We start from the raw sequence: 12,924 nt of genomic DNA, 5'->3' as shown, positions 1-12,924 counted from the left end.
TGTGTCAAACTTAATCATTTTGATGCATAGTGCACATGGTTGGATGCCAATTTTTTACAAATTGAGATTTTAGTGAATTTAATGGGTCTACCAAATTTGATTTACTAGTACTCATTAACTTTTGTCATGTAAAATATGACTATTTGCATGAACACCAGAAGTACTGCTCATTTATTGTTTTCATCACATTTTTAATTCATCTTTATTCTAAATATTATTAAATTATTTCTTTCAATATTATTATTATTATAATATTTAATAATAAAACAAATACGAGGTTCAAGGTGTTTAAACTATGCATTATAATAATACATTTTATCACGTAACTATTATAATTTGATGTATTTTTTTGTTGTTTAAGTTTTTAAATATTTTACTACAAGATTTTAAATTTTTACTAACTCGAAGTATTTAATTTATGACAACCAATTTAGTATGTAGTTAGGAGATGTGAATGTGGTTGTGTTAAAGACATCTGACAAAGTGAATTATTTACATACACATTGTCATATGCGAATTTATTACTCATACAGACTTTTGTATAGGCTATAATAAATTTCACACAGTAATGCACATTTATTCGTTGCAGTCAAAGATTGTCATATTTTTTGTTAACTTTAATCCAACGGATGACATTGAATTGATGAAGTGAACTATTGTCTACATATATCTTCAACCGTGGTTGTTCACTACCACATCACATACTAATATTATTGTTATCAACTAATTCGTACACGATCAAAACATTTCAAAGATGTGGAGGCAATATAACATAAAATTGCGTATCTTGCGTCCATGGTTTGTTATTTATGTTTTTCGTAAACCTAAATTTCAATTAAATTTTGTCCTAAACTTTCTTTATTTGTTCATATTTAGGATGCGAAGGGCAGCATTGTCTCTTCATACTACCATTTGATGTTTGAACCACATGTTGTAGTTGTTTTTGTTATAGAGGAAGTTGAGTTTGGTGTTGTATCTAAATTGAGACACTTAAAAGTAGATCATGAGTTAGTTACAACATTTGTCGAAAGGTGGAGGCTTGAGACACATACTTTTCATCTCCCAACTGAAGAATACACAATTACCTTGTAGGATGTATCACTTCAATTGGGGCTTAGAGGTGATGGTCCTCCAATAATTGGACCTACGATGTTTGATCAGGAAGATCTATGTGATACGTTGTTAAGGACTACATTGGTTAAAGGGAGTCCTTTATTAGATCTACGGTGAAGCTAAAGTGGTCGCGGGAAAATATGTTGTTTTTACATGAGGACTCAAGTATGGAGGAAATACATGTCCATGCAAGGGCACATATTTCAAATTGATTGGGTTTCAAAAACTATTGAAAGCCTCAACAATTTTCAAAACCCGTTGAAGGCCCCAGCGATTTCCCACTCACTATTTTTCCCAGATCAATGCACATAGGCCAAACAATCATCATTCAAAGTCTACAACTATGTAAATGTAAACAAAAATGTAAATAAATACCTTAGCTTTCCTTGCTTTGAAAGAGTATCTGTGCAAAAGGGTGTTATGGTGGTATGAAACTTTGTCCGTGCAATGGTGGCATTGAAGTGGCACGAAGAGAAGAACAAGAAGGGAGAACAGAAGAAGAAGAAGAGTAAAGAGAAAGGGCAGCGATTAGGTTAGACAAAGAACAAGAAGAAAAAAAGGGAGGAGGGTTTTCAAGTAAGAAGTGAAAAAAAGAATTACCTAGGTTAAAAGTTCATTTTACCCATTCCCATAATTTGTGTCTCTACGAAATGAATTCCAAGTTTTGCATTTATTAAAAACTCCTCAAATGACATTCAGAATTCGGTATTCAGGAAACCAAATTCTGAACGTAATAAAACCCATGTTATAACTGTAAATATAATGCATAGTATGTCATATGTGAAATTAAAAGTTCTTTGTGTCATTAATGAAAAAAAACTACACTAGTAAGGCATGAGATTGCTTTCTATGCATTAAGTCTCCATCATTTATCGGACGAATTGGGATAATAATACACAATATCAAAGACACCCCTCCTCGATCATCTTCCAACAAAAAAAGCCAAGAACCCATATCCTTTTTTGTTTGCTCCATATTCACATATTCAAGCAGACAAAAAAATTTAGGGAAGCGAAGAGCCATGAAGCAAGTAGAAATCCATCACACAAGAAAGACCTACCAAATAAAGAGTAAGTTTAGAAGAAGAATTGAAATTGGATGCAGTCCAGGTAGCTAGATAGAATCAAATATTGTGTCAAATATCCTATCATTTATGACTCTTGATTTTGGCAATTCACAATATTAATTTTCTTTGTGGTGTAATATTCAAGTAATTACTATAATTATTCATCAACGTCCTATTTAGGAAATTATTTGTCTTTATTACCATAATTATAGGATCTTGATTGTAAATTACTACTTGTATTTAAACAATACATGATCAATGCAAATTAACACATTCGATACCATTTTCTATCTTAGGATCAGAGCTATTAAGCAAATAGCTCTTGAACCACAACCATTATGTCATTAAATCAGAGAAATGACCTACCTTCTACAATCTCTATCAAGTTGGACAAAGACAATCATCCACCATGGAAATCTCTAGTCTCACCAGTGATTAAAGGATTTAAAATTAATGGCTATATACTAGGGACAATAGAATGTCCAGACCAATTAATTGTTACAAAGAACATGACAACAAAAGTTAATCCTAGTTATGAGGATTAGCAAGCCCATGATCAAACCATTCTAGGATGGCTAATGAATTCTATGTCAATTGACATTGCAACTCAATGCTTCATTGTGAAACATCCAAACAACTTCGGGATGAAGCTCAGAGTCTTGTCGGTGCACACACCAGATCCATAATCATCTATCTGAAATTTGAATTTCACAACACACATCAAGGAGACATGAAGATGGAGCAATATTTTGGCAAGATGAAAAATCTTGTTGACAACTTAAAGCTGACAGGTTCACCAATCTCTAACTTTGATTTAGTGATTTAGAAACTAAATTGTTTGGATTCTGATTACAATGCAGTGGTTGTCAAGTTGTATGACCAAATTAACATTAGTTGGGTTTAATTGCAAACTCAATTGTTAACCTTTGAAAACATATTAGATCAACTCAATAATTTCAACATCATTAACCTGAATGTCTCTACAAACTTTGTTGCCAGGAAAGAGTGTAAAGGCAACAGATTTGGATCCTAAGGTGATTGAAGAGACTCTAATTTTAGATGCACGAGAGGTGACAGAGGAAGAAGTAGGATGTTAAAACCAATATGTCAGGTATGCAGAAGAATTAGCCACACTGCTATACAATGTTAGTATCGATTTGGTAAGTCCTATACAAGGAAAACTCAATCTGTTGAAAGTGAAAAGCAAGGAACACACAGTGCATTCATAGCTTTACTTTATCAAGGTCAAGATTATGAATGGTATTTTGATAGTGGAGCCAACAACCATGTAACTCACCAAAGTGAGAAAATTCAGGAACTTGGTGAAAATAATTGTACTAATTCTTTACTTGATTGTAATGGTGAATGAGTGAAAGTAATGGTGAATGACTGAAAGTAATGGCCTCAAGATCAACAAAATTGAGTAATCTTCACCGGCATGGTGTTCTTTGTGTTCCAAAAATCACCAAAAATTTCCCAAGTATTTCAAAATTGACTGTGGACAATAATATTATTGTTGAGTTTTATGAAAATTATTGTTTTGTGAAGGACAAACTGACTGGGAGGTCTCTTCTAAAAGGGGAACTTAAAAATGGCTTGTATAAACTATGTGACAACAAAGACTCTTATGTCTACATGTCTATTAAAGAAAATTGGCATAGAAAACTTGGACATCCTAACAATAAACTTTTGGAAAAGGTCTTAAAGGAATGCATTGTGAAAACATCATTTAGTGGCTCATTCACATTATGTGAAGCTTGTTAATTTCGAAAATAACATTTGTTACCTTTCAAAAGCTCTTCCTCACATGCTAATGAAATTTTAAATTTAGTTCATATTGATGTTTGGGGTGTGATAAGTGCATATTTATGCCCACATTTATGCTTTAAAATTAAATTTTTGATGAAATTCATGTGCTTGAATGATTGATTTAAAGAGGATTTGTGATGATTGGAATTGTTGGGTTTGGGAATTAAAGAGACGTAAAAAGTTAGTTTTAGCGCATAAAATATTCTTGGATGTTCTTACGTTTATTTGTGCAGTTGAAATTATAAGTTCTATTGGTCCAAATGGTAATTCAAGGCCCAAAATCAGGTTTTATTTGGAAAATAATGTACAGATGGGCCAAACAGATAACTTTTACCCTTGCACCTCCCAATTTCCTTACATACACCCCTCTTCTCTTAACTAGGCCCAATACTAAGCCAAACAGTAACCCTATTCTAAATACACCTCCTAAATTTCCCTACCCATACCCCTCCTAGCCAAACTTCACCAGATCATGCCACGTGGCAGTCCACCACTAACAGATTGAACCACTCGGATGATGCCACACCACTGATCCTTGCACTCACTAGTGCACCAATCAGAACACGCCACCTTAGCTCTAACAATTAAGCATCATCTTCCACCCACTAAAACCCCAGCCACCGCGAGACTTCATTGTCCTCCACCGTCAAAGTCGTCGCAAGAGCAAAGGGGGAAGCCCTTTCCCAATCTGAAACCCTAATTGGGTATGACAGAGGGCTGCCATGTGGCAAGCTTCCATTGGCCACGACCATATGAGTCAAAGCTGGTCAAACAGTCAAAGTCTGGTCAATTAAGGGGTTCTGTTGCAATTTTGGGAAATTCAGTTGGGGCTAAAGTGCAGATAAAGGAAATTTCAGGGCTTATGTGTAATTTTGGAAATTCAGAAAAGCTAAAAGATAAAATTCAGTTGTTGAATTAATTTAATTTGGGAATATCAACAGAAAATATCTTCCAAATAATGTTATAATTATCTAAATCTTTTAGTTATTTGGAAGATATAAGATAAAAGATTCTATCAACTGAATATTCAAAGTCCAAGCCCAATCAAGCCCTATATAAAGAGACCTAGGGGAGGCAGAAAAGAGGACTTGACTTCATTCATTCATTCACCACTTCTCTCTCTCTTATTTCATCTTGTATTCAACTTCATTCATGGATAGCTAAGCATCTAGGGCTATTCTGCTGTAATTCCATTATGGATTCTGAGGTTAGATTGAGTTAATGCAATTGTTTATTTTGATTATTGCTTTAAGTTGTTCTCTCTCTATGTCTTTCATCTCTCTATCAAATTAAAAGCAAAGATTATTGCATCATAATGTGTTTGAATCTACATGCATATTGATTATATGAGTTCTAGGGTTTCTAGGTTTAATTGAGAATCTACTTTGATTTAATTTAGGAACTTTCATATGATTAAATGGTTTTTACTATCAATTGAGAATGTACTTTGATTGGTAGTAATAATTTCAACTATAATCAATTAAGAATTTACTTTGATTGATTAGCTTTTAATTTGGTTAGGAGATTTAAGAATAGACATGATTAAACACAATAGGATTTGATTGAGAATGTACTTTGGTTAAATTCATTGTGAATAATCTAGAAAGGTTTTGCATTTGATTGAGAATTTACTTTGGTTAAGTGCATGATCGCTCTCAAATTAATTAAGAATGTACTTTAATTAATTTGAAACTTAAATAATAATCAATTGAACAATTATTTGTGAATAACCGATGATGAATCTATCTTGGAAAAACAGTGGAATTAGCCTATTTCATTATAATTGTTTTTAAGTTTCTTATTTGTTCTTTAAACCTTCTCCAAACATCATTTTTATTCTTGAACATTGCATTGCTTCATAAAATTCAAATATTAAAAGACAATTCCGTATTCATTGGGAGACGACTCATGGTTACTTTAACCCTATCTACTTTCTTGAATACTACTTGGCAATACTGAAGTTGCCTTGAAAAGTAGTATTAATTTGATAGCTTCAACAACGGCCTATCAGGGTCCTTCCCCAATTTTGTCTCCATCTAGGTTCAAATATTATGTTCATTTTATTGATGATTTTAGTAGCTTCGCATGGATTTTCCCTTTCAAGTAAAAATCAAAAACTGTATGTGCCTTCACTCTTATCAAAGCTATGGTTGAAATCAATTTAACAGAAAAGTTAAAGTCATTCAATGTGATGAAGGTGGTGAATTTAAACTTGTCCAAAGGATTGCCTTAGAAATAGGAATTGTTTTTAGAATCTCTTGTCCCTACACCTTTCAACCTCTCAACAAAAGGGCAGCATTAAGAGAAAATACAAATGTGTTGCTGAACTTGGCCTAACCCTGTTAGCATAAGACAAAATGCCCATACACTACTGGTGGGAAGTCTTTTCAACTGTTGTTTATCTAATCAATAGATTACCATCATCAATAAATCCAAACAAAAGTCCACATTCCCTAATTTACAAGAAAGAACCTGACTATCCAAACTTGAAACCTTTTGGTTGTGTCTATTATCCTTGTCTTAAACCATAAAATCAAAAACAAATCCTAGTTTCATACAACTAGGTCTGTTTTTCTTGATTATATTAACTCACACAGTAACTCACAAAAAGGATACAAATGCATTAACTCTCATGGGAGAATTTTCATCTCAAGACATGTGATTTTCAATGAGAATCATTTTCCCTTTTTTGAAGGTTTAATTGATACAAGAAATTCTTTAAAAGAATTAACTGAACCCATGTCAATTTTGCTTCCAAATTACTCTGCAGGTACCATTGTCAACAGTACTCTTAAACTAGACAACAATACTACAGTCAACAGGAAGAAATCACAAGTGATAGTCCTACCAAAAATGGTACAAATGAAGGAGATCTGGGTGAATCTTTTACTATACAGCAAGAGAAAGTCAAGAAGAAGGTTCAACATCAGTAAATTCAGTAGAGAACAATAATCACACTGAAATTGAAAGCAATCAACCTAACACCAACACTCATTGGATGGAGACCAGAAGCAAAGCTGGAATTTACAAGCCTAAGCAACCATACATATAGGATTGACAGAGGTTGGTGAAGATGACAAAGAACTAGGAGATGTCAAGGAAGCTCTAATTAATCCAGAATTGAAAGAAGCCATGGATGCAAAATTTAAGGCTCTAATGTCTAATCAAACTTGGACATTAATATCATTCAAGGGTCAAGAAATCATTATAAACTCAAAATGGGTTTTCAAAACCAAGTATAAAGCAGATGATTCAATCGAAAGAAGAAAATTAAGAATTGTTGCAAGAGGTTTTCACCAAATAGCAGGCATAAACTTTGATGAAATTTTCAATCTTGTGGTCAAGTCCAGCTTTGTCAAAATCATATTAGCCATTGTAGTACATTTCAATTGGAATTTTAGGCAACTTGACATAAACAATGCCTTCCTAAATGGAAATATGAAGGAAACCATTTTTATGCATCAACTTGGAGGCTACATAATCAAACCAAACCGAATTATATATGTAGATTGTCCAAGGCCATATATGGTTTTGAAGCAGGCCCTAAGGTTTGGTTGGATAAACTAAGAGACACGCTTCTGAGTTGGGGTTTTCAAAACACCAAAAGTGATCCTTCTCTATTCATTCTTAGAGGTACAAATCATATCACGTTCGTTCTCATTTATGTTGATGATATTATTGTAACAGGAAGCAACCACCATTGCTTAGAAATATTCATCAATTAACTGAGTGGTTTTCTCACTGAAAGACTTAGGACATATACACTCTTTTCTTGGCATTGAAGTATAAAGGAATGATAGTGGAATGTACCTAAGGCAAACTAAGTAAATAAAATATATTTTCAAGAAGTTCAACATGGACAACTTTGGCTTGTCCAAAACTAATGGTAGCTGGTAGACAATTCATTACAAAAGGGGAACCAATGACCAATGCTACTTTATATAGACAAGCCATAGGTGGCCAAACATTGCTTTTGTTGTCAACAAGCTCAGTCAATACATGAGTACATCTACCATGGATCACTAACAAGGAATAAAAAGAATACTAAGATGTCTTCAACCTATGTTTCCACATAAAACCTTCAAATGACCTTGACATAATGGAGTATTTGGATGCAGATTGGACAACTAGTACTGATGACAGAAAATTCATGGCAAGATAGTGTGTTTCTTGGAGAAACTCTTGCTTTCTAGTCTTTAAGAAAACAGAAGGTAGTGTTCGATGAAGCACATAATCATAATACAAAGCTCTGACTAATTTTAACAATGGATTAGATCTCTGCTCGCCATAACTAAAACTACAAATGCATAGGAAACAAACTTTGTGGTGAGTGCCAAGTCAATTGCTTCTAATCTAGTCATACATGCATGGTCTAAACACATTGAGATAGATGTGCACTACATACATAATCAAATCCTACAAAAGTCTAGGTTAGCCTAGATTCCTACTACTGATCAAATTAGATACGGTTTAACTAAATTTCTTGTTCATATAAAATTCAACTTGTTAAAAGACTAACTTGACGTGACCATGTCACCATTTGAGAGAAGAATTAGACAAAATTAAATATTTTGTCAAATATCCTGTCATTTATTATTTTATATAATGCAAATTAACACCTTCCATGTCATTTCCTATCTCAGGTATATTGCATTTGCTTAACCTCTTACGTGTTTTATTTTTGGTTTTCTAGTATTCATACTTCGTATGATACGGTTTGGATTCCTGGTAAAAGAAAATTAAACAACTCATGAGAACCATTTGCATCTTGGTCTCATGTATAATGAAAATAACAAACAAGTAAATTACAAAAACAAGAATGATGGAGAAGAAGATTTGATTCCGTTTGTCTGTGCGATGGTCACGTTGAAAGTAAAGCAACAGCGAAGTAAAGACCCAATATGGAGGCGACGCCGGCAGCAATCTTCGTCGGTCGAAGGAAGCACAGTCGCGACGGTTAAGGTTGGTGTTGACGCCTCGCGAGCTGAGGGTTTTGGAAAGGACGAACTGCCCTTGGGAAGAGAAAGAGCGCACGGAGGTCACGCGACTCTGGCAGTAGCTCCAGCTACGACAATTTCTGTTGACGATGGCCTCACTGAGCAATGAAGACGCAACCGTGTGGGAACCCGGTGGAGCAGCAGTGTCTCACGTGTTGGGGAGTTGAGAAGGGGTCACGCACTGCTTTGTTTCTGGCCGACGACGACTCTGGTATCGGAATATAAAAAGAAATCCCGGAATCAGCGTTTCGGAAGATGTTTCTCCATCAATAAAATTGTCTTCCGAAAAACTTGTTCAAAAAAAATTTCATATTCCAAAATGGCTATTCTTGAAATTATTTTCGGATTTAAAAATATCTTTCCAAACATCTATTTTAGAATATATTTTTTTTAAAATTTAAAAGTACTTTCCAAAAATATTTATTTTAGAATTTATTTTACTTATATTCTGAGTTCAAAAATACATTACGATACAATGATGAAATATTAACAGGATTAAAAATACCTTTCAAAACACGAAGGTTCTTTTTCTTAACTAACCCAAACAACTTCTTCCAAATTTCCTTTCTCCTCCACTCTTTCACCTCCCATCACACTTGGAGTGGGATTTTGCCTTCAATCTAAAACTATATTTCTGAGATGTTTAATTCAAAGGTTAGACAACTGGCCACAGCTTTGTATCAGGATGCACATCCAAAACATTTGGTAATTCACTCTTGGTGACAGAATTTTCTTTATTGTAATAATCTTGACAACCAACCTTTGACCCTTCCTTATTTTGTTGTTGCACCACCAAAACTGAGCCGTCAAAGGTAGAATCTGAAGACACCAACATGTCTGCTACAGACCCAAGTTCTGGGTACTCAATCCACTCATTCATTCCATAGAACATTGAAGACTCACTCTCGTGGCGTCTACCAACCAAAATCAAATCAAAGCAACCTTCGAGTTCCTTAATGACACCAACCATTTCAAGACTATCTCTCACAACTTGCTCTTTGAAATCATGTCGTTTCATTCGGAGGTAGCTGCTCATAAACTTGTGAACTATTTCAGCATCAGGATCTCTCATCGGAGTTCTACTTTTCCTGCGAGTTTTCGTTATCCTAATTACAGTGACCTTTACATTGGGGTGATCTGCCATTCGCATTGCATATGCCAAGGCTTCACGGTCATCTGGCCCTTCTATAAATACAACTGCAACATTATAAAAGGATGTAGTTGTTAGAGGGTTGTTGCTAACAAAACTCCCACGTTCAACTAAGATCCCAACGGAACAAGGTGCGGTTCTCAGCAAATGGCGATTCAGTGCTCTAATGGGGTTTGCTAATTCTATTACCCCAGTTGTTCTAAAGTGCTTGTGAAAAGGTGCGATTAATATGCATGCTCTTTTCTCTGCAGCCTGCATGCATATCTCATTGTGCATTGTCTCATAATGGGAGACACAAGTGTAGACTTTCACGTTCACGCTTCTGCTGTGTTGCTCATATGATTTAAAGGCATTTATTATGTTCAATGAATGATTAGTGCGCCATAGATTGCTGCTGCACTTGAGTTCATGATCTATCAAAAGTGGGGCTGTTCTACCTTTCAGTTTAAGCAGGTGTAGAACATGGCAGTAAATGGGACTTTCAACTCTAGAGTTAGATATTTCAAGAAAATTAATCATGGATGTAGTGTTTTCCTCACAGTGTATGCATGCAATGATCGGAAGTTCAATGCCGGGAGGAGAATGCTCAATGGTTCTCCACCTTGTTAGAGACAAGTAACTTTTAGATGGGTCATACAAGAATTTGACTATAGGGTTGGAAGCTGCTGTCAACCATATTAAAGCTATCACCATTTGCGCGTAGGATGTATCATCTAAAGTCTGCAAGACATAAAATTTAAATCATTAATTAATGTCTTTGCATATAGATAAAACCTTAAATCGATTAACACCAATACTAGGGAGAGAAATGTTATTTGTAAGTAAAGCTTACATGAAAGTAGTGTAAACTTTGCAAGTTCAGCAACTGTGTGATGCCTTGGGAATTGAGGATGAGGCCTAAGGCAAGTGCATCAATGAGTGGTATCTTGCAGTAGAGTGAGGGTAACACGGCTCCTGCAAGCTTGGCAAAGAAGTTAGCTATGGCCAAAAGTTGCACAACAGTGAAGTCATAGAGATGAACTAGATCGATCTTGAACATAGCACTGGAAGAGAAGAAGAACAAGGGCAAAAGCAGTCCCGAGATCAAGGTATCTAGCCTCTCTACCAATGCTGATCCAAGAGGTGGGCCTTCTGGCACTGCCAGGCCAAGAATCAATGGTCCAATCAGGTAGTGCTCCCCAATGATTTCACTAAAGAGTGAACAGCCCAACACCATAACATAAATGGAAACTATGTAGGACTCTTTCACAGGTTCCCCTTTGGGCGTCATGCGTATCATCCATAACATGATAGGTCGACAAATACACAGGATGACAAGCAACATCAAAATCAGAGAGAGGCAACCCAATGATAAAGATAAGTCTGTGTATTTCTGCACAGAATTTGAAGATAGTGTGCGTAAAATGCCTTGCCATAACGAACTGAGCGCTCCATTTATCATAGATGAAGAGATTGCTAATCGACCAACCTCGGAATTTAGGAGCTTAAAATCTTGCAATGCACTGGTAGTGGCTTGAAAGGAACCAGTTGATGAGAAAGCCGCCATAATATATAGAGACTTGTAGATTTCTAAATCCGGGGACAAATATTGCCTTAGAATATAAGCAAGACATAAGCTAAAGATGAGTGGCAATAGACAAGAACACAAGCCAATGGCCCAAGTCTTTTTCCCTGTTCTAAAAACTAAAAGTGGATCTACTTTCACTCCCATCAAGAACAAAAACATCGTCATCCCGAAAAGAGAGATTGCCTGAGTTACATAGATAGGTCTTTGGCAGAACAAGTTGTTAAGGCTTAAAATTCTCCCCAAAAATGTTGGTCCCGTTAGCAATCCTGCCTGAATACATGCATTTCCACAACCAAATTAAGTATTAGCTTAGTCATATCCAACTCCAATTTTTCACCACATGCATTCCTAATTCGAGTTAACCAACCTTTGTTCATGTCAACATCAGTATAATACAAATGAACATTTAAAGCCAAACCTACATCTACAATTGCATCTAAAACCCAACTAAAGGCGCTTTAAGCATTCGTTATCTGATCAAAATTCTAGTTTATTTTGATAATATGCAGAATAAAGGTCAGAAACTTTACAGTTATAAATACATATGATGATATATATATATGCATTACTAGAAAATATATGTTGTATTACCAGCACTTGGGGAATGAAGGTAGTCTCCCCGAGGGGGACAAGAAGGAATTCTAAGCATGAGGTGGACAAACAGGCTAAGCAGGCTTGTAAAGTGACCACCGTTAGCGTGTAGTTTAAAGGGTTGTCGTCGTAGAATATTCCTTTGGGATAAATTTGAAACTTTGTTGAAGGTTCACAAACCCATAAACTGGTGTTTAAGGACACGGGGTAAGCAGAGGTTCCGGCCATCGACATTTTGTAACCTAAAGAGACAGTTCCCACAAATCAACCATGATTTTCAAAAGATCATGTAATATGAGGAGAATGAAGAAGAAGGGATGAAGTCAAAATCTTCCGATATAAACTCCTTTATTTGATCTATTTGGGAGATGTAGATTATGCACCAACAACTTCTTGAGAACTTACTATGATTATTTATTTCTAGCGGCAATGCTGAATTGCGGATTGGTGACTTAAAATTAGTTTTGTTTTGTGATTGGATGATGATATTTTTGGTTGTGAATGTGGTGTTGACATAAAACGGTACAAACATTTAATATCTCCATTTATTTAATTAAGAAAAATGTTTTTTTAATAAATTTTTTTTACAACTATTTTTTACCACGTTGTATGTAATAATTTGTGATCGGTT

General features: G+C 35.1%; 1 protein-coding gene across 1 annotated transcript; it reads right to left on the bottom strand.

Moving 5' to 3' along the window:
• Nucleotides 1-9,640: 9,640 nt before the first annotated feature.
• On the bottom strand, nt 9,641-12,527 carry LOC108336654 (cation/H(+) antiporter 15). Its single transcript, XM_017573124.1, has 3 exons — nt 12,294-12,527; nt 10,968-11,972; nt 9,641-10,855 (listed from the first exon to the last, which is right to left on the bottom strand). The coding sequence occupies exons 1-3, from the start codon at nt 12,525-12,527 to the stop codon at nt 9,641-9,643; spliced, it is 2,454 nt and encodes an 817-aa protein (XP_017428613.1).
• Between the last annotated feature and the right edge of the window lie 397 nt (nt 12,528-12,924).

This window comes from Vigna angularis, chromosome 7, assembly GCF_016808095.1.
Source record: "Vigna angularis cultivar LongXiaoDou No.4 chromosome 7, ASM1680809v1, whole genome shotgun sequence".
Classification (NCBI taxonomy): Eukaryota; Viridiplantae; Streptophyta; class Magnoliopsida; order Fabales; family Fabaceae; genus Vigna; species Vigna angularis.
The sequence above is the reverse complement of the archived record's forward strand: the minus strand, read 5'-3'. Positions and strand labels throughout refer to the sequence as shown.

Coding starts and splice junctions, on each gene's coding strand:
- LOC108336654 (XM_017573124.1), bottom strand. CDS start 12,527: ATGTCGATGGCCGGAACCTCTGCTTACCCCGTGTCCTTAAACACCAGT. Junction 11,973..12,293: donor CCTTCATTCCCCAAGTGCTG/GTAATACAACAT, acceptor GCATGTATTCAG/GCAGGATTGCTAACGGGACC. Junction 10,856..10,967: donor AAAGTTTACACTACTTTCAT/GTAAGCTTTACT, acceptor TATGTCTTGCAG/ACTTTAGATGATACATCCTA.